Source organism: Indicator indicator, chromosome 1 (assembly GCF_027791375.1).
Source record: "Indicator indicator isolate 239-I01 chromosome 1, UM_Iind_1.1, whole genome shotgun sequence".
Lineage (NCBI taxonomy): Eukaryota > Metazoa > Chordata > Aves > Piciformes > Indicatoridae > Indicator > Indicator indicator.
The window spans coordinates 11524895-11547788 of NC_072010.1; the positions used below are offsets into that span (position 1 = coordinate 11524895).

The following is a 22894-nucleotide window of genomic DNA, read 5'->3' on the forward strand; positions in this document are numbered from 1 at the left end:
TTGTCCTTAATCTCCAGAAATCTCCCAAGATCCAACCTAGTTTCAGACAAATCTTTGGGTTTTTTTGTTCTTTTTCATCAACAAGCAGGCCTTCCAGTTTTAAACTGTGGAGGGCATACTGTAAGCTAGAGGTTATTGAACATTCTGCTTGTTTCATGTTCTGTTTATTTCTAATTTAAAGGCATCAATCATCTTGTGTACAACTTACTGAGCAACTAGAAAATAAAATCACTGAGTTATTACTGCTGGCACAAAGTCAAGAATGCCAACAAGAAGAGCTAAACAAGGTATTTCATATTATTGAGAATATCCAGATCTTAACTGCAATATAGGATTTTTAGAAGAGAGCAAAGTACTGACCTTGGGTATGTGCATATGCAGAAGAGAGCAGGAGGATAAATCGTGGCTTTAGGAAAGAATGAAATTTTCATATATGAAAACATTTGCATTTCTGGAGGTAGTTGTGTAGCTGCAAAATTGATATTCTGATTCTGTGCACTAACAACAGAACTAGCAACTTTACTGAAATAACAGAAGAGACCATGTCTGAGCATCATTGTGATTCAGAGACTACCATGCAAATAATAAACCTTCCAAGGCTATGAGTAATTAAATAGGCTGTAGGAGGTAAGTAGTAACTTGTAGGTGGTCTCACATGCAAAATATGCTAACAGCTCAACTGATAGAGATCACTATGGCAGGTACTCACACAAAGCTAAGCTTAATCAGTCACCTGCTGCACAGTCTAGGGCAGTGCTCTTTGGTATGAAAAACTGGTCAGCAGCCAGCTGAACATGAGCCAGCAGTGTGCCCAAGTGGCCAGCAGAAGTAGGGAAGTGCCCCTGTACTGGACACTGATGAGGCCACACCTTGAATACTGTGTTCAGTTTTGGGCCCTTCACTACAAGAAAGATGCCAAGGTGCTGGAGTGTGTCCAGAGAAGGGCGATGAAGCTGGTGACAGGTCTAGAGAATGTGTCTTACGTGGAGCAGCTGAGGAAACTGAGGTTGTTTAGTCTGGAAAAAAGAGGCTGAGGGGAGAGCTTACTGCTGTCTACAACTATCTGAAAGGAGGTGGTAGTGAGGTGCAGGTCAGTCTTTTTTCTCAAGTAACAAGTGATAGGACAAGAAGAAACAGCTTCAAGTTGTGCCAGAGAGGTTTAGGATGGATACTGGAAAAAACGTCTTCACCAAAGGGGTTGTCAAGCACTGGAACAGGCTGCTCAGGGAAATGGTTGAGTCACCATCCCTGAAGGTATTTAAAAGATCTGTAGATATGACAGTTAGGGACATGGTTTAGTGGTGACCTAGCAGTGCTAGGGTAACAGCTGGACTTGATGATCTTAAAAGTCTCTCCCAACAAAAATGATTCTATGGTTCTGTGATTCTCTGCATCACATTGCATTGTTCATTTCAGAAGTGCTGTGTGTGAGCAGTAGTGGCATGGCTCTGTGGAATGGCATATGGCTTGGCAGGCCAAAACACTCTGGAAGTAGAGGATGCTCAGAACTCCTCTTAGAGGCATGTTGAGGTTTTGCTGAGTAGCAATGTAAGCAGGAATATGTGTAATTGGATGCAGCTGACTTGGATGTAGCAATTTTGGCATCATAGTCATGATCTAGCTCCTAGGATTTTTGCATCTACATCTATTTGTTTACAATTCCAGTATTTCTGTGCAGTTTGCATAAATAAAAATGAAATGCCATCTGTTACTGATTGTGTACAGTACTGTGATAAATTATTAAAATGGTTTAAAAGGTTGTTACACTGTTTTTTATAGTTTTGCTTCTTAAATAAATATCAGCACTAAAGTGTCAGTTGCAGTAGAAAGATTATGAAAGCAAACTTTGTGTTGATTCTTTGGAGAACTGTGCACAGCAGATAGTGCAGAAAGTTTGACTAAATATAGAATGGTTTGGGTTGGTTGGACCTTAAAGATATAGATCCAATCCCCCTGCCATGGGCTCAAGGATGCTCCTGGCCTCGTCCAACACTTCCAGGGAGAAGGCATCCACAGCTTTCCTGGGACACCTGTTCCAGTGTCTCACTACACTCACTGTAAAGAATTTCTTCCTAATATCCAGTCTAAATCTACCCTATTCCATCTTAAAGTCATTTCCCCTCATCCTATCACTAGAAGCTCTTGAAAAAAGTCCCTGCCCAGCTTTCTTGCAGGCCCCCTTCAGGTACTGGAAGGCTGCTATAAGGTGTCCCCCAAGGGTTTCTATTCTCCAGGATGAATAGCCTAAACTCTCTCAGCCTGGCCCTCCTCTGGACCCGCTCCAGCAGTTTAGTATCCTTCCTGTGTTGGGGAGCAGCAGAACTGGACACAATAATCCAGATGGGGTCTCACAAGAGCAGAATAGGGAGGGAGAATCACCTCCCTTGTCCTGCTGGTCATGCTTCTTCTGATGCAGCTCAGGATATGGTTGGACTTCCGGGCTGCAAGTGCACACTGCTGGATTATGTTGACATTTTCATCAGCCAACACCCCCAAAACCATCTACTCAAGACTGGTCTCAAGCCGTGTTCCACCCAGCCTGTATTTGTGTTTTCATATATATTTGACGAATAATTCTCATAAAGTGATTTACCATATATACTCTTTATTTCTAACATAGTTTCTAACACAGTTTTGCATTAAAGTTACTGATTGATTTATGTTGCTCCTAAGTTAATTTAAGTTTCAAATATGCTTAATGCAGCCTAAATTGACTTAGGCACAATATAAATAAATCATACTTAGGTTTATTGGATGGGTAATTCCTTGGATATTCTTTGCCATAAGTTCCAGTTCTTAAAATTAACTCTAGTTTTAGTCCATACTTTCAAAATATTTATTTAAATGCCTTGTATTTTGCTCCTTTGTAATACTAAATAGGCAAAAGACGGCACAAGAAAAGGGTTGAAAGGAGATGGAAAAATAAATAAAGCTGTGTGCACTGACTCGTGAAGATATTTTATTATACAATCTCAAAATCTCTGATTTGGTTATAAGAGCCAGTGTCTTGGAAGCAACAACAGAAAAGGCCCTGGTAGCTAGAAAGTGATGCAATCACATTTACTGCACAACATTTATTCTTTTTGAGATGTATTTGCTACAGATAAGAAACCATCTTTATCGAGGAGAGCAGTCCCATTGCTCTGAGCAGGAAAGAATGAAGACAGAAATCTCTGACCTGACAGAAGAGCTTCATCAGAAGGAGATTACTATAGCAACTATCATGGAGAGAGCTAGTCTTCTGGAAAAGCAGTTAAAAATGGAGTTAGAGATGAAAGACAAATTGTTAGCAAAACAACAGGTATGTAAGCAGTCAAAACCAGTCTAGATCCCTTTACTCCACACTACTGATAATGGCATACATTCTCTGTGAAAAAAAGACATTTCTTTTCTTGCTGTGATTTTCATCAGCAGTGCTGTAATATCTGTGAAGTATTACTAAGCCAGTCAAATGGATACTGGAGCAAGAAAGCACCAGTAAATGTCAGTTGTGAATCTAAAACATAATTGTTCTGACCATCAAATGTAGTTACCATTTTAATGTGAAAAAGGTCTTGACAACTTCCAGATTCTTGTTATTAAATAAATGCACTTTATCTTCAGAACTCCTTAATAGAGTATCTCAAATGTTTCATAGTTTTTCAGTTTTTTCAAAAGCTTTTTGAAGAATTTTATAAATCTTCTTAGAAAAATTCTCATACATTCAAGGATGAAAACTGTAAGATACAGTGTTTTAATGGCAAAATTCAGTTTTACAGTTAAATGGTTTTTCTTCATTATTTAGACATTTAGGGGTTTCTGGATGTTTTTGGGCTTTCTGAGAGGGTCACTGCATATTAAAAACTATGTTTAACACTTTACTTTCAACAATAAGGAAGTTGGTGTTTGGGAAAATGAGAGAGGTTTCCTACATTGTGGCACTCTTTACAAGGCCTGTCACTAAAAGAGTGGATGTTGTTTCCAGACTTTGTGACTAGGATTTCTTCCAGTTTCAGTGGACTGCAAAATCTGTCCCTGTTTCTATTTTGTAACTGTATGCAATCTCTTATTTTTCTAAGTGATTACTTCTTTTAAAAAGGTAAAAAAAATCAGACACATCACATTTGTATATATTTTATAGACGGTATAAGACTTCTTTCTGCTTTAGTACTGCTGTATTCTTTATATGTATGTGTTGTAAAATGAAACTGACATGTAACTATACTCAGTGCTATTTTCAAGTTAACAGTAATATTCTTGTATTTAACTAAGAACTGAATCTTTTCCTAGCTGTTGGATTTCCAGTACAAGATTATCAAATCTGAAAACACACATCTAAAAGAGATGGTGGAAAACCAGGAATGTAAAAGTTGCATGGTAATTTTTAAAACATCTATTCAGTATTACATTTATTGTAAATGTAGAGTGAGATCATGGCAGATTTAAACATATCTGGTTTATGTAAAATAAATCTATTAAAATAAGGCATGTGACATATTCAAACCCAAGAGGCATTCACACAGTATCTGAAACTGAGTATTGCTAGGAATTGTTTTGATCTTAATTGCAGTAAACTGGAAACTGGAAACAAACTAAATTTTTCAGTAACCGTCTAGATCATAAACAGTTTCTGGGAGTCTATTTTTTGTAAGTGGCATCACTTATTTCAGAAAATGTATATTTTTATCCAGTCATTCTCACAGATACAAAAATAAATCCCTTTTTTTACTATTTTACCCCTTTATTCATATGACATTTAAATAAGTGTTTTAAAAAGTGAACACATTTTCCCCACACCCAGCTTATTTTCAGAGTTTAGTATTTATTTCTTTCCAAATGGGGGATATTTAAAATTTCATTCATCAAAAGTGTGCCAAGTATCATGCAGAACTATAGTTTACATGGAGGCAATAAATATTATATATGTCGCCTTCCACAAAAAGCTTCTACAAGTCCTCTGCTTACAGAACAGCTGCAGTTATTATATCTATCACTAGAAAAAAAACACTGGAATGTTGCTTGTAAATACGTCTTAGGGGCGTTTGTAACCTGTCTTACTGTAGACTGACAAATGCATTAAAGAATGTCATTTTTTCCCACACTCTTAAAACAACATTTATGTCTACCAGTGGTGTATTGCCTATCCGTGCATATATATTATTATGTACGTGTATATGCAATATATCATTGTGGAAGAATAGCTGGATGTGTGCATGCCTGTAGCTCTACTCTACAGCAATACTCTTCATGAAGACTAAGAGTTGTCTGACAACAACCTTTAACGTGTTTGCTAAACTTTAACAGCAAAATCCACTCACTGGACACACCACAATCACTACACCTATCAATGTGTTTGTGGGCTTAATAATTCTTTCCTATTCGACTAGTGTGCTGTGAGGATCTAAACATTAAAGATTGTGAGGTATTTGATACTAACACTGCAGAGATGAGAGAGTTTTATGGATGTGTTTGTACCCTATAGTAGAGCGCTAAGAGCACTACACAAACCACTCACACTAGTGCCATCTTAGGTCAGTGTTGTGTAATGCATCAGGCAGGGTTATTTGTTTACATTTCAAAAGCTATGCAGCTGTGCCAGCTCAGATCTGGGGTTCATGCCATTATAACTGTACTGCTGATTCTCGAGCTGTTAGTGGTAGGGGTGACTGAGCACTTTCCTTCTTCCTCTGTTCTGCCACTCCTCTCCGCTTGGGAGACATAGCTGCATCTCTGCTCCTTATCTTTGCACAAGCTATTAAATTTTCTTATACTTTCTGGCACTTCATAAATGTGCCTTAAAACCAGCTAAGCAATGCAAGGTTTATAGGACACGATGACATCAGACCATTTAATGTAAGGAACAGACAAGCTTTCAGTCACAGGAACCCAGTTGTGGTAGCGGTATATGAAGAACCAAATCCGTAATATTCATTAATTACCAAGGTCCAAAAGAACAAGGTACATCTAGAAACACATAAAAGCACAACTTAAAAAATGTATAATTTTTTAGTCTTTTGTGTGTAATCTGATAAATCTTGTGGGAATTTTCTGTTGCTGGCAATATAGTTATTGCAAACGTATTTACACAATGCAATGCAGTATTCTGCAGAGATAATTCCAAATTAGCTAGCTCAGGTTCCAAATTAGCAGCATAAACTTTATGGACTAGGTGACAGGGCAAAAAGAATAGGTTGTCCTGACTAGTCAGCTTCCAGAGCTAATCTCCATCTTCCCCTCTTGATTCCCATAGTGAAAGTGCCTCTTTAGCCCCTGGTCATGGTGCTCACGCTGCTTGCACTTGCAATGTTTTGACTTGTATACCATGTGTGCTAATACAACAGAGAAGCAGAGTGTAGTACCACAGCTGGAGAGCAATGTGCTCATGTGGCTTTACTGCTTCTGAAACTGAAGGTGACTGTATCTTGACAGAGTATTAAATTGTGCCTGTAGACATACCTTGTATCTAGTATAGTAATGAACTTCTATAATTTTTCATACTATTTTTGGTGGAATTGTTTCTGGAGTGAGCAATACAGTCTGCAGCTGTAGCTGTTGTGCTTGCTTTTATGTCATAAGTTTTACAAAGCAAGAGATGAATTTACAACAGTAATATTTTGAATGCATGTTTGCTGAGAAAGTTTAATTTGTTTTATTGTGTTATAGAGGCTGTTATCCCTTCTTCTCCATCTATCTACAGTGTTTTTTTCTGGAGGCAATTCTCTTGGTTTGCTCTAAGTACTGCACAGTTACATGTGGTAGCTGTGTCTTTCTGTAGCACAGAACATTGTTTTACCTCCAGGTTTACCTGCTTTTGTGTTTGCTTTTTTGTCTTGTTTGTTAAAAATATGAACATCCATTTACTGTGGAAAAAAAGTAACTATTTAATGATGGTTTTATCTCCTGTCACAGAGTATAGATTTATCCAAAAAAGAACATGGAGATTGCATTCACAAACTGGAGCATGACAATGTAAGATTACAAAATGGTCTTGTTAAATTACAAAATGACACAAACACATCGATGCTGGGTCTCATGGACACATATGGAGAAACAGAGCGCAGCTACCAAACCCATTCAAACATGCAACAAAAGGAAGTGAGGTAAGCTTTTGATTGTATACATATGTGTAACTTCCTCTAAGTTTTATGGAAACATCTAACTGGCCAAGCTTTTTTCTGTCCCTGTTCATTCAGAACTCCCACCGTCATAAATATCAAACCTCTTTAGTATATATGTAAGAATTTCCTACATTTTTCCGGGTGGCTAACTGAATTTGGCAATAAACGAAGTCCCAGAAATGTTTGATCATTATTTTAGTACTGGGCACATGAAACAACTTACAAAACTTTTTATGTGCTGTTTAAATTATTCTTAGTTCCAGGTTTTGCAAAACAGTACAGAATGTATTTTACTGCCAAATAAAAACAAGACAAAGAAAGGATATAAAAACCAACATGAGAGGTAAACTGCTCCACAGGAGGTTATCTTAATAAGCAGGTTGAACCACAAGTCCTGCTGAAAAGCTTTGTGTCCTGCCAGTTTTATTTGTTGGAAGTTTCATTAAATGTATTTTAATGCCTTGTCTACTTCTGGTGTTCTTATGTGACCTGATTTAAAAAAAAACAAAACCATGATTTTAGATGGCCTGAATAAATCATTACTACAATAAACTCCTTGTTAGTGCAAAACAATGAGACTTAAAAATACTCAGGCTCACAGAAAACATTGTAGTGATGATATCCTTATTTCCCTGTTTTCAGACATGTTATAATCATGGCATTGCAGTAATGAAACTAAAAAATAAACTAAGCGATATTTCACAGTGCAGGAGAGTAAAAATTCATAGGAATCTAAATATTTTATTAATTTGTAACAGGGAGGGAAAGTTGTGTAGTTTAATATTTCAAACTTACACATTCAGTCTTTGGTAAAATTCGAAGTGATTTTCTACAAAATCAAAAGACATCTTGTTTATATACATTATAGATATAAAGGGCAGGTGTGGATTTTATTTCCCTATTAAATCTCAAGTGACCTTGAAGGTTTTGCTGAAACAAATATTTACAAACCAAGGCACACTATTCTGTGCCTGTAGGTCCCATAATTTCACCAAAACATTGTCAACACAATACAATTCCACTCTTCTTAATGATAAAAAGTAAGATTTTTTTTAGCTAACTTCTTAGGAATCACACTTGCTGTACATAAGGAACTGTGAGATTGCATTCATGAGAATTTAAGCGTGTGAGACAAGAGAACTATACAGGTAATACAAAGGATTTTGATTTCATAGCTTTGAAGAGCAAATCACATCAAAACTGGGAGAGAGAAACCTGGGAGAGTTAACCTTTCTCCCAACAGAAACCTCAGCCACACTAATGAACACAATTTAAATTACAATTCTAATTAATCTGATGAAACAGAGATATTGAGCCTGATTTTCAGGATCTAAACCATGTGTTTTATTTCCTAAATGAAAAGCTGTTTAGATAAATAAATGCACACTCAGATTAGCTTAGAGAAGAGGAGACTGAGAGGTGATCTCATCAATGTTTATAAATATGTAAAGGGTGAGTCCCAAGAGAATAGAGCCAGGCTCTTTTTGGTTGGTGCCCAATGACAGGACAAGGGGCAATGGGTGGAAGTTGAGGCATAGGAAGTTTCATGCAAATAGGAGGAAAAATTTTTTTCCCTGTGAGGGTGACAGCACTGGAACAGGCTGCCCAATGAGGTTGTTGAGTCTTCCTCTTTGGAGATATTCAAAACTTGCCTGGATGCGTTCTTGTGTAATATGGTGCAAGTGATCCTGCTCTGGTGGGGGGTTGGACTAGATGATCTTTCGAGGTCCCTTCCAGCTCCTGAAATTCTGTGATTTCAAAAAATGTGAAAATTTCCCCTGTACTTTATATACACATCAGCTAGGCAGTCATTTTAAGATTGAGCCCTCTATATAATGCCAGTTCTCTGTTATAAAACAGGAAACTATCTCAAGATTTTCTCAGAAAACTAAAATTAAATTTTCATCCATCCAATGTATGCAGATAAACCAGGTAATTGATGTTGATTGATTTAAACTCTGGGCTATGTTTTATTTTATTGTGAGCGTAAATCATGTTATTTCTGTTTTAATTTGCAGTTCTGTTTCCATGGTAATTATGGCACTGGAGAAAGGGCAAAGAGACTCCTTATAAATAGTAGAAAAATGGAAAACATAGTGTTTGTGGAAGGGTAGGGAAGGAGGGCGATGTGTTTTAAATAGTAATTTTCAGAAGCTGTACTTTTTTTTTCCTCCTGTTTGCACTGAGAAACCTAGAGAGGTTTGCACAATGGAAAAAAATGGCTTTGAAACAAAACAAAATAACGTTTTTCAGGCATATCTCACCTAGAATCCTACGCATGGGCACAGTCATTAGTTGGGTAGGAGACCTCTATAGAAAATACAGGAAACTGCAGGAAGTTATACTGACAGTTTAGAAAGCAGCATGAATTCCTCTTTCTCATAGTATACAGTGAATTTCTAAGTATTACAAAGTAAGATATGCAAGAGTAGCATCTTTTTGCTAAAATAGACACATCCTATCACTCCCCTGGGTCTGGGGGAGCTGAATGTAGTCGTAGGCCCCTTATAACGAGGTGCCATTGGGTGACAAATGAAGGCATGAACCTTGTTTATGTATAGCAACAAGATTCCAGAAATGCAGAGAATCTGAGAAGTCCTCCCAGAATCCCTTGCATAACATAGTCTCAGAGTCCCACTTACAGAAGTCCTGGAAGTCCCAAGCATATCCCTAGCAGCATCCCTACGCTGAAGCCCTAGCCAGAAGTAGTGAACTAACAGAAGCAGAAGTCCCTAACCAAAAGTAACTATTGCTGAGTGCTGTTTATATATTCTTTGTTATCAATCACTTAACCAGTAATATCCAACTACATATATAAGCTAAAAGCTTTTCCCAGTAAGAGGTGTCAGCATGTCAAGGAGGTGGCTTCTGCAGCATGTTCCAACCAAAAGGTGCTGATGTGAGGATGTTGTTCTTGGTACACATGGAATGTTATTGTTTTGCTCTACGCAGCGTGCTAAGGAATTGGTCAGCTAAGGAATCATGCAGGCTGCACATGTCCAGCAGCTGCCCTCAGAACAGTGGCTGCAACGACATCCTACCTATAACCACCATGAGGCCCCATCCCTGGAGATATTCGAGGTCAGACTCAACAGGGTTGCTGTGCAACCTGATCTAATGGAGGATATCCCTGCTCACTGCAGGGGGCTTGGACTAGATGACCTTTGGAGGTCCCTTGCCACCCAGAGCATTGTATAGTTCTAATTGCCATTTACATAAGCTTTCCCTACTCTCAAAATTCAATCTTTTATTTAGACCTTGGCCACATACAGTTGAAATCAGCTTTTGGCATGGATGAAGAGGGCTTGCTCTGATGAAGCTGATGTGTTTAGCCTGTTTCTTCCAAAGTTAGAACATGCATGTGAGTTCCCAAGTGAAAGGCTATTTATTTGCCATATAAATACACAAAATAGGTAACTGATCAAACCGCTTGCATGATGTGGCAAAAGTGAGGGAGGAAAGGCTAGGATTGAATGCCTACTGCTGAGTCTCTTAAAAGATCTGTTTTGACAGTGGCATATCTGTCTTAAGGAGGTTTTTCTTACCCTTTGGATGTCACACACTCTTAGCCATCTCACCACTGTATCAGTTATTGCAGGAGATGAACTGGAAGCAGAGAGCATAATCTCTTCTGGAAAATACTGTTTTACCACTTTGAAAATCAAGCTAGCAGTTACACTCACAAGGTAAACACACCACCACCGATTCTGAAGACCCTTGGGTCGTTAAAGACCTGTTGCTTTCTTTCTCAAGACTAAGTATGTCAGCAGCAGAATGTGTTAACATGCTTGTTTTGCAACGCTGAAGTCATCGATCACATAGGGACCAGGCTGATTTTATATATGAGTCTGGAAAAATCAATCCTGTCTATATAAATTCCCTTTGCCAGGACATTGTTCTTTCACTTCTTGTCCCACGTGTCACCATGTCAACAGTGATATTATTTTTGTGAAGTACATGTTAAATAATCTGTGACAGTAAACTCACTGAAAGCATAAGCTATTTAACTGCAGTTACTGTGTGTTTGCATTGCTGGTGTTAACAAATGGACATTTTGTTACAAATTTGCAGATATTTGCCTATCTTTCCATTTGTATTCAGACTAGAACTCTGTTCTTAGATATTATTTATCACTGAACCGGCATAAATTTAAACCCCAGCTGTGAAATCTGCCTGAAGTGAAGGCACAGTATTCTCATTAAAGCACCTAAATGTAAGTGTCATGTTTTTCCAAAGCAGCGAACAGTCCCAGCAATCTTATGGATTTCAGTAGCAAGAGGAGTTCCTTCAAAAAATAAATCCTTGGGGGTTTTGGGGTGGAGTCTGTTTTTCCCATCTAAAAGCTACCAAAACTGTAGGAACCCAAGCCTGAAAATTTGGGTCTTAGTGACGTTAGCTGTAATATAATTGTAATAACTGTTATTAAAGACATAGAGAAGCAGGTCTGGGGATAAAAAAGAACACAGATCACATAGACTTTACTGTGGGTTTACAGAGGAAATTACTTCCAAAAAGGTCAGAACACAAGATGAAAAAAAAAATTGTGATTTTATTATTCATGCCATCTATCTTCAGTTGTGACAGTTTTTTCACTGTGCCCTTGATCCAAATATTCGATGGAATAGACTTTAAAGTAGGGGGTAGGAAGTGAGGGGGGAAACAAAAAAAGACATGCTAAAAGACGTGCTCCTGTGCCCAAAGAGCAATGTATTTATTTAAAGCAAAATGTGAAAGAAAGCAGAAAACTCTGCTCCCATAAAGGTAAACGTTTTAAGTGATTTAGAAAACTGAGAGGCTTGATGCATGCCACAATGACTTTTATGTTAGAATGTATAATAATAGCATTACAATAATAACAATATTATGGCATCATGCTTATAACTTGCTTTCCTGTATCATTCAGAGCGTCTTAATCACAACTTATTTTATAGTCAAAGAAAAATAAGTTCTTCATTAGTTTTCTGAGTTCTTCTGCAGTCTGTTTATGGGGTACTCAGTTTCATATTTCAGGGCTTATGTACAAGCAAACTCCATTAAGATTGCACAGCCAACCTTTCTCAACACCAAATATTTAAATTCAGAAAGTGTTGTCATGATCTTTCTACAGAAAACATTGCCCTTTCCCTGCACTTCACAATTTTTTTTTTAATAAAAAAAAAAAACCAAACAACTGTTTTCCTTGGATCTGAGCAGCACTGCAAACTCTTGAATATTTATAATAATGTATTTCAGTGGCAGGGGTCTCGATCTTTAAAAGCTTGTACAGCTGCATCTCAAATTAGTAAATGTTTTAGGGTATTTGCAAAGATAGGATGTTTTCAAGCAGCTATATTGTTTAAGTATAGTGATTACATCCCAAGCCTAAAATTTCTATTTTGTCATAACCACAGATCTAAGTAGAATGGAAATTTTTTATCTCAGTCTGAAATATTGTAACACAAATGTAATAATTTTTTTTTGCATATTTTGGTATATAAGTAAAGATTAAACTGAAAATTAATTTTAAGTCAGCAGACATCTGAGCAAGCTAGTCTCAAAATTCTCTGCTCTTATCAGTATGGTTTCAGAATTGTTCAGTTGACTGTGAGGAGGAGAAGAAGATATTTTCAATGGGAAGAAAATAGCTTTTTTCTATTAAAGATGCTGTTAACCATAATAGGTTTTGCTTTACAGGAATAGAATTGAATACAAATACATAACTTTTCACCCATTCTGATCCCTGTAAGTGGGTTACAAGAGTTATGGAACATCATGATAAAATACTTGGAGATTCTTTTCTAAGCTTGAAAATTTCAGGTGTTGTTACAAAATCACATTCTTGTACAATCAAAAAAAATTAAAAATATTTTTAAATGGCTTTATTTCTCATCTTAATCTCCAATATGTGATCATTAAATCAGTGGTAAAATTAGTATTGCAGTAAAAATGCAAGAAAAACTATTCCTGTACTATATTTTCTTTAAACACTTATTCTAAGTTCTAGCTATTTGAAGACAGTTCTTTAAGTTGATATTAGATCAAAACTGACTAATTATCCAACTAATTACAGGGTTTGTTTCCCATCTCACTTACACTTCAATACTTCATTCCCTCTATTTGTGTGGCTAAATTCACTCCAGTGTCTATTATACTATAAGCTATCAAGACATGGTGGAGACCATTTGCATAGCTTCTTCCAGTGAAAAGCTGAAGGGAAGATAACTTTGGGCAAAAGATGGGTAATGAACACTTAAGAGTATTGGTATTTTTAGTACCTGAAGTGAATTTGTGCTATAGCTCTTCTCCTGACACAATTACATGTCAAGTTTTCTCAACTTAAGCTCCAGTAAAAGAGTTTAAATGAGTGTGATTTAAGTCACAGCTGAAGCAGACAGAGAATGCACACTCTGACACAGTGACTTCAGTGAAAAGTTGCTAAATCGCTGCAACTTGGTAATGTTTAATCCCAGGCCCATAAGCTATATGAATGGATAAGTAATTATAATTGCACAAATAAATAAAATTAAAAGCCCCCAACCCTTGGCTTTGCTGTGATAGCTTAGGTTTGACAGGTTTTCATAGTCTTATTCATTTTTTGTCTTTTAGAACTCTCCAAAAGCAAAACATAGAGGAAATGGAACATCAACAGACTGCTATGTTCACAACCAGTGGATACTACAGAAACCGTAGTCCTGCTTTATATTGCCAAGGCAATATCAGTGGTTCAAAAAGTGATAGCACTTTTTCTTCTCATACACTCCACAGAGGTCATGAAAAGAGAATAGAAGATAAATCTCCATCACCACCAGCGAGGTATCCTTTGGGCTTTGCTGTGCCGTTTCCTGAAGAGGGCAGAACAGGCAGCTTACTGAGCCCTGCTTGCAATGCGGAAGAACTAAAATTCTCAGTAAGTACCTATTTCCCTATAACAGAATCTATTTTCAACAATTCATCTGTGGACTGAATGGAGCCCTGGAGGAGCCAAAAGTTAGATCACCCCTGTTATCTTTATTATTTATACAGTGCTGGTCCAGCAAAAATGGAAACACCTTCTTCTAACATAAATGCGCTTTTTCTGGAGATTAAACATCCCCTACTGGGCCATGCCTCTACTCTAAGAACAATGGTGATAATTACCTGCAGTCACACAACTGTGAGAGGGATTTCTGCATTTTAGCTCGTTGCTTTCTACATTGGGGCACTGCTTCATCTTGCCTTCTGTAAGGGCACTCTGCTTTAAGTGTATTTCCATAATGCCTGCAAACTTGCTGCTTAAGTGCTGTAAAACAAATCAAGTTTCCACAGCATTCAGCTGATGGATGAAATTAGAGGAACTGTAGCAACTATTTGCTATGTATTAGCTATTGCATTTGAAAAGGAACAGAAATGATAGCTGCTGTAATCCTTACTTTTCTTGAAATGGAAAGAGTAACTGCGCAGCATCTTTTCTTTCAGTCTTCACAGGCTGGAGATTACCAACCTCCATGACAAGTGGGATAAATCCCACTTTGCCTAGGGCAACTTCTTAAGAAAAACTTTCTATAGTTCTTTGAACTTAGATCTCTCCATAAACTTGAGCTTTATCCTCCCACTTAATATCTTCTGTAATTTGTTAAAGTTGCATTAGAGTCCACAGTAATGTGCACATATCCTTTCCTATCGGAGGCGTGGCTGCTGGAAATGCATAGCAATGATCTGCCTGGGAAGAAGGGATTGCAGTGCAGTCCTTCACTGATCATGGTCCCAGAAGGTGTGTCCCAGCAGTCAAAGAACAGTGAGAGCCACATAATCCTGGGTGTTTGGCCTCACTGCCTTTTTTATATTCTTATGCTTCACAGGAATTTTAAGTAAATGACTTTTGGTTTCATGGTTTCAGAGTTTTCCTCTTTAAACTGCTAATCGTGAAAGAAGTTTGGACATTTTCAGGAGAGTGATAAAGATCAGCTTTCCACTCTTCTGTCAGAAGTGTCAGACACAGCAGAACACAAAGCATCTGTTTCCAGCCCAGGAAAAATGTCCATTCTGAGATAGTTTTGCAAGCTGCAGAGAAACTATTCCCCAGCTGGCACTCAGGACAGGGTTGATGCCAAGAGAGTTGACTAAATTATAAGGAAAACACTTTCCAGCTGGTGTGTGGGCAAACTACATACTGAAACTATTAAACAAGGGATATTTCTTGTAGAGATTCTAAGTCCAAATAAGTGGCACTGAAGCAGGGACAAGTTCTGAAGATTGTCAAAATTAAATTATCACTCAGAGCAGCATTGGATACCACAGCTTTACTGCAGAGCTGATTCAGCAGTCTCTTTCTCTAGAGTTTTGTATTTGAATGTAAAGCCATTGCATCAAGGAGAAAAGGGGAGTGGGGAAACCATACAATATGTTGTAAACCAGAGTTCTTTGACAGAGTTTTCAGAACTGGTGTTTCACCTAATTGAAATCTCCATCATGTTCAAGACTTTTGAAGGACTGCTCTTCTGAGGAATATTTGTAGCACCAATCGAAAACATCAGTATTGCAGGTCATGTCCTGATACCTACCAAAATTACTCTGTTGCTATTTAAGGGAAAAAAGAGAATAGTCTCTAGGACTTTAGACAAAGATGTACATCTCTCTTCCTAGTAGAGAATCTTCAGACAATCTTAGTAAATATTCCACTGAAACCTCTGTCCTTTCACATTCTTACTTAGAGGTTACATGTGTGGAGAACACTACTCTTGCCTTAGAGTAAATTAGAAAACTCAGATGGGATTCACTGGAATTCCAAAAATTCTCATTTCAAGGCATTTCAAATTTAGGGAAATACTTTTTCTCTGAACAGTATTTTGTGCTGTGCTCTCTTTTTGATATGAACTGCCTCAGAAAATGGTTTTCTGATCCATTTCCAGTCTCTAGGAAGTTCTCTGTTCCATAAAACAGTCCAATGTCCAATAAACAAATAAATAATCAAATAAATAAATATAAAATAGCCAATAAGATTATTTGCAGCTTCAGAACAGTCTATTTCTACAAAATTTCTCCATTTCAGCTGGAGGAAAGAGTTATGTGTGTAGCCTTTCCCAGTCTCAAACTTCTAGTCACAAATACCTTATCCTGTTTCTCTTCTTGTCTATTCTTACTTTCAAGGCTTGGAAAGACAAGAGAAACTGAACCTGTAGCAAGGAAAAATTAGATTAGGCATTAGGAAACTTTCTAACATTAAGGATGAAAAAACCCTTAATAAATAGATTGAAATATTAAGTTGTGGAAATTCTACCACTGAACATTATTAGGTCTGATTTTGACAGTCTTAATCCTACTGTGAGGCATGCTGCAGTCCCTGCCTCTCACTCTTAGATATTACTGTTACCTACCTGATTAGGTACTTAGGCCCTCTAAAAGCCTTCCTATGTTGCTTAGCAATCTCCTAGGCATCTCAAATTTGGTTTCCTATATGACAGAAGCATGCTGAAGACAAGCATCTGTACCTGCTTGTACCTAAGATGTATTGCAGTGTAGCATTAGAGGAAACTACTCCCAGAAGCTCCCAAATTTAGACTCAGAAGGACTAAAATTAGCCAGATCAATTTCTAGCCTTTGTGTTAGAACTTTCCAGGAAAGTGGAAGAAGTTAAATATGAGAAGGCTTTAACACTGTGTTGTGACCAGTCATAGTCTGACCAGTAAATAATAAAATATCCTAAGTATTAGAGCTTTCCTCCTGCTCCGGTGAAGGTGCATCCAAGAATGCTGGGACAACTCACAGGGCAAGACATTAACTCTAGACAAATTAATTAGGCAGCCTGTGAGAGTGAATAAACCTAGTTTCCTGAAGTGCTTCTCCTCAGCAATCCAGAATTAATTCTTAAGCACTTTGGTTAGTTCATGCTTGGGAAGACGTAAATAGCACATATTTCACATGTGGAAATATGCCTCTCTGTCAGGTACACTCCATTTTCAGTAAATGATGATTCAAAAACGATGATTCTCCTTGCAAACACCAAGGAAATACAGAATTGACTGCCTGTAGAAATTAAAAAGTAAAGTCCTGATTGCCTGACTACCCAAATAAGTCAGGTTGAAAGCTTTACCAATGGACTCATTTCTATCCAGCTCCAGCTACAAAACCAAAAGACATAACAAAAGTGTTTTCTGAGGAAAAGAAATTCAGAACTAGGAACAATGAATCTCATCTGAGACATGAATTAAAGCAGTCTCTTTATGGTTTTACTTCCTCAGGCACAGAAAGTAAAAACAATAAAGAACAGAGTGAAAGAACAGACAAAAGGCTTGGAAAGCAAATCTTAGTTGCTAACAAGAAATGCTGCCTTTTAGACCTGCTTAGATACATCTTTCTCTCAAAGTGTATAAAACCCAGGGCGTTAGGGACCTATCTAAAATGATGGTCAGAGATATCTGACTCCCAGGTAAGGAGCTGTAGGGAATGATAAACATTGTTCTCGCAACTCCGAAATGTCTCATTTGGAGTTTACAGTCCATTTCAAATAAAACCTCCTCCAAGTAAGTACCAGCTGAAGCAAAGGACTATAGGATTTGAGAAAGATCATTTGATTAGGAGGCAAATGTGTTTCTAATTACAAGTCACCCATTGTTACAATAAATCTCTGAGAATCTCTCATAACTTGATACCACATTTCTGAAGACTAGCACTGGTGTAGATCTGCCATCCATGCAGAAAAGGACACCACGACTTTTTCCCTTTAGGTGATGAGACCTATTAAATTCATATTTCAGACTCAGGTTTTCCCAGTTCCTTACAGTTCTCGCTGGAAATGTTTTATTTGCTCAGGATTGAACCAGACTTCAGAGCTGGTATTCAGTAAGTGAAACACGTGGTGATTCTTTAAGTAAAGCCTCCAAATCCAATGTCTTCCTCATTGTACAAAAGCCTTCTTCAAATACTTCAAAGTAGTACTGCCAGCTCGATCAGCGAATCCAGCTGTCACAAGATAGATTTGTGACCTAACCTATGAAGGAGTAAATGTCCATGTAGCTATGGCATTTGAAATCTCAGGAACAACTCTTCATATGAAAACACCAATGATTTATGGATGGGAAGTCGTGCATGTGTTTATGAGAAATACCAGAAGGCAGGTGATCTCCCTCCAGAGTTTCTCAAACTATGAAAGATTAACATTCTTTCTCATCCCTGCTAGAGCAAGGATCGACAGAAGACTGTTGTGGCACAAAGTGATCCAGCACCTTTGGATTCCTTATTCATACATGGGAAATTAAGTCACCTTCCTGCCCTGATAAAACACTAATTTGAAGGGACTGGGAAAAGGAAGATTCTGTTTTGCTGTGAATTTCATTTTCAGGGCCCTATACATCAGAAAGCCTGTCTCCGACTAGAAGAATGGTATTACATTCAGAATTTATTTCCAGCTGTCACTTACTTGCTGTACTTGGAAAAGAAAAGAGGTTTCCTAAAGCAAGTCTCTAAATTTCATCTCACAGTCTGCTGCAAAGAGTTTGAAATAAAATAGTGCATTAAAGCAGTGCCTTAAAGCATCTCTCTAGGTAGTATATTTTGGCCTGAAAAGCTGCTATAGGGCAGTTTTAAACCAAGCTGAAAGCAAAGACCAAACCTGCCTCTAATTGCCATGGAAATAGGCAACACTCCATTCTGAAGCAGTGAAGCCTAGGATAAAAATTTACAGGTGTAATAGAATTGGCCTTTGCCACAAAACATTTGAATATTTAAATAGAATCATGGAATCAACCAAGTTGGAAGAGACCTCCAAGATCATCCAGTCCAACCTACACTCAGCCCTATCCAATCAAGTAGACATTCAGATCATTGGAAGCCATTCCTATTTGATGTGCTGACAGATGAACTCCCCTTTATATGATCCAGGAAAAACAAAAACAGAGATTCTAAAGTGATAATCAGTTATTAAAACTATTAAACATGTGGTTTAATTACAATAATAAATGTCAGTCTTTCTCAATACAATTCTAATGACAGAAAATTATCTTTCTCTTACTCTGTACTACAGCTCAAATACTTTTTCACATCCAACTGTTAAAAATTTATCATAAAATTGTATTTATTTACATAAAGAAACAGTGAATTGATTTAAACAAACATGATATCTGTAGGCACAGAAAAATTATTTCATATTTCTTTTGTTAAAGGCATTCCAATGAATGCATCTTAAGTATTAGCAAAAAAAACCCACAAACAATCAAAAAACTAAACAAAGCCACAATAATTGCTGCTTAAACAATTAGAACTTGTTCCATCAACAACTGACTCATGTCCTTTGCTTTACATGACTTTGCATCCCATGATAATCATTTTAAGAACAATTTTGGTATGATTTATGTCTCGGTCTACTAAATGCTTATAAAATGAAAAGAAGATTTTTCAGTGAGCTGCTTGCGGCAACTGAAATTTAGTACTTTCTCCAAAATACCAGGGCTCAGAGTGGATAGTACTAAAATAAGAATAGGTTTTCTTCCTTTTCTCATCAAGTATCACACCACAGAAGCAAAGAGTTTAAATTACAGGAGGCAATCAGCAGTGCTGAACACTAGTTATGCTCTGTAATCCCCAAAACCAGATTATTGTCCTCTGTCCTGCTCTAAATCATACAAGTGATGAACATAACCTTTATCTGATCCAAATACTTTGGAGGTTCTGAAGCAGCTTGATTCTGTCTGAGAATATTCACATAATTTATGGCAAGTCTACATCCTAATGCTGTATCACAGATATTCATAGAATCATTAAGGTTGCAAAAGACCTCTAAGATCATCAAGTCCAACCTTCAAACATCATGTTCACGGTATGTTACCCAAAAACCTGAATGCCTTTGAAAATACATGTCCAAATTCGGGCTTTCTTGGGGAGCTATATTAGCTGCTATAGATTAAGATGTTTTTCACATTTAACATTTGATAAAGTAAAACACATTCTAGTAGTTGCTGGTTTTACTAACCATGATTTTCTGTTCATTGCTCAGTCTTCCCCTCAGATGTCCCTCCTTGCGACAACAGAAAAGTTCCTTCAAGAGGAAGAGAAACACACAAGAGAGTTTGAAGAACGTTTAAATTCACACCTTGTGGAACTGCAAAGACATTCTGAAAATACTCTGCAGAAATATGCCAGGATACAGCAGAGCAGGCATACTTAAACCAATCAACCATCCAGAAAATAAAACAAGTAATCATCCACGAGTCTCTTAGAACTAAAACCTGCAACTAGCTGCTTAATGTATTTAGGCACAGTGCCAATAGTATGTATTTTTAACACCAAGCTTTCAATAAGATAATCATTATGGATTTAGGAGTATTGTAACTTGACTCTATGACTAAACTATTACTTTACTATATTATTAAATTGTGTGCAGCAGAAACCCTGTTGCAGCAGCATAAATTAAGTAATATACTTTCATTTCTGTGATATACAGCGGGCTAATAAGTGCAATGATTCCCCAGAAAATATAATCAGCCAACAGACATTTTCTACATTGCACAGAACAAGAAAAACAGGGGGCTTTAGCCACGTCATAGCTCCTGGAATAAAGAGCTTATCCATGCTCTGGTTATTCTTGGCTATGGAAATAGCCCTTGGGACTCTTGAAATGAGAAATTTGAGCTCACTCGCTCTTCTGCTCTAAGCCATTGCAGGTCTGTGAGAGGAACCTGAACAGACAAAGCACATATTTTGAAACCACTCACATCGCTCATTTTACCAGACCTCTAAGACTTCACCTGGGGTAGAGTCTGATCTCAGGTGCTTTTCATGCTTTACATAAACACTTTACAATTTTTGAATCCTATCTTCAAAAGCACCTATTTTGATATTGATGTTTTGATCTGACATTGGCTCATTATTCAACTACACTGTAACAGGGATAAAACCTTTTCACTTCGGACAACTTGTGGTCAGTCTGAGATAAGGGTCTAAATTCTTTATATTTTTCTACAACAGAGGAAAACATTCTGAAACTGAGCAGAGTTGATTCGACTCCATGTGCCCAAAAAAAAATGCATAAGGATGAGATTCCTTTTATTTGCAATTCATACTGAATTCTGTTGCTGTGCAAGCGAAACAAAAATTACAGACAGTGTTGATGAACCACCAATTTCAGTGAAAGAGATACTGAAGAACTGCTTTCCTGCATATACTGTTGCCAGCTTCCTGGAAAAATCTGGATAAAAATAAAACCAGACTGTCAAACAGCTCCAGTTTGTGAGTAAAAGAAGTCTCATTAATATTCAAGACCACAGCAAAAATGTAAATTGTTTTTGGAAGCTGTATTTCCATTAAGACAAAATGCACTACATCACAGTTAAACAACATACCCAGATTTTAAATACCAGTTTGGCTTGGTTTGCAATAAAATGAGTAACAAAAATGAGGACATCAAAGAACCTTTTACAGAAAAACTCAGGAAAATTAGTAGACTCAGCTGGAGGAACTAAGCCTGAATAAAAAGATGATGGAAGGACATCTGAACAAACTAAATATATATGTCCTCAATTTAAGCGGAGATGCATCTTGGGGTTGGAAAAAACTAAGGAAGAAACAAGCTGGGAAATATCTGTACAGACAAAGACAGCAAAATGTTGTCTTTCCAAAGGGCAAGAGAAAAAAAAAAAGGGATATTAGCCACTTAGATTCTTTTGCCACTGCAAGATATAAACATACAGTACAGTATGCTCCAGTATGCTTCAAAGAAACTTACATGTCTGAATCCAGTCCAGGCCTGAGGATGCCTCTCATGACAGAGACCTGTGTGATGATACAGTGAGAACTGGCTGAATAACAGAGCACAGAGGGTTGTGATCAGCAACACAGAGTCCAGTTGGAGGCCTGTAGATCACGGTGCTCCCCAGGGGTCAGTACTCTGTCCAGTCTTGTTCAACATCAATGACTTGGATGAAGGGACAGAGTGTACCCTCAGCAAGTTTGCTGATGATACAAAACTGAGACGAGTGGCTGACACACCAGAAGGTTTGTGCTGCCACTGAGCAAGACCTAGACAGGGTGAAAAGCTGGGCAGAGGTGAACCTCATGCAGTTCAGCAGGTACATAGTCCTCCACCTGGGGAGAAATAACCCCATGCATCAGTACAGGTCATGGCTTGACCTGCTGGTAAGCAGCTCTGTGGAGAAGGACCTGGAAGTCCTATCAGATGCTAACCATGAGCCAGCGATATGCTTTTGTGGCCAATGGTATCCTGGGGTGCATTAAGAAGAGTGTGGGCAGTAGCTTGAGGACGGGGCCAAGCTCTTTTCAGTGGTGTCCAGCAACAGGCCAAGTGGCAACAGGCACAAATTGGAACATAGGAAGTTCCATCTGAACATAAGGAAAAAATTCTTTACTGTGAGGGTGCCAGAGCACTGGAACAGGATGCCCAGAGATGTTGCAGAGTTTCCTTCTCTGGAAACTTTCAAAACCTCCTGTGTGACCTTCCCTAGGTGATCTTGCTTTAGCAGGGAGGTTGGATTCAATGATCTCCAGAGGTCCCTTCCAACCCCTACCATACTGTGATTCTATGTGAATGAAATTATCAAAAAATTAAAAGGGAAAAAAAAATCTAAAGCGTTTTAAGATCTGGCCAAGCTACTAACTCTGGCTAATGAAATAAGAAAGTTGCAGCCTAGCTTCTGTACAACAATCATATAATAAACTCCCTGTGAAAAGCACTGGAAAAAGCAGAGTAACCACTATGAAGAGCTTACTTTTTTACTGTTATTTCCTGCTCAGAGGATATTATGGTACAAATGCTGAGAGATACTTACCTGAAAGGTCACCCATCTCAAATCAGCGAAAGTTGCTCATCTCACAATCCCAAATTTAAGCAA

The 22894-nt window shown here is 37.7% G+C and overlaps 1 protein-coding gene across 1 annotated transcript in view; it reads left to right on the forward strand.

Moving 5' to 3' along the window:
• DEUP1 (deuterosome assembly protein 1) overlaps positions 1–20214 on the forward strand; it is an 87547-nt gene extending 67333 nt beyond the window's left edge. Inside the window, exons 13-18 of the mRNA XM_054389564.1 lie at positions 182–287; positions 3104–3301; positions 4270–4356; positions 6889–7079; positions 13683–13983; positions 20044–20214. Of these exons, the coding sequence (XP_054245539.1) occupies positions 182–287; positions 3104–3301; positions 4270–4356; positions 6889–7079; positions 13683–13983; positions 20044–20214 (1054 nt within the window). The remainder of the gene's footprint in view (positions 1–181; positions 288–3103; positions 3302–4269; positions 4357–6888; positions 7080–13682; positions 13984–20043) is intronic.
• The last annotated feature ends 2680 nt before the right edge of the window (positions 20215–22894 follow it).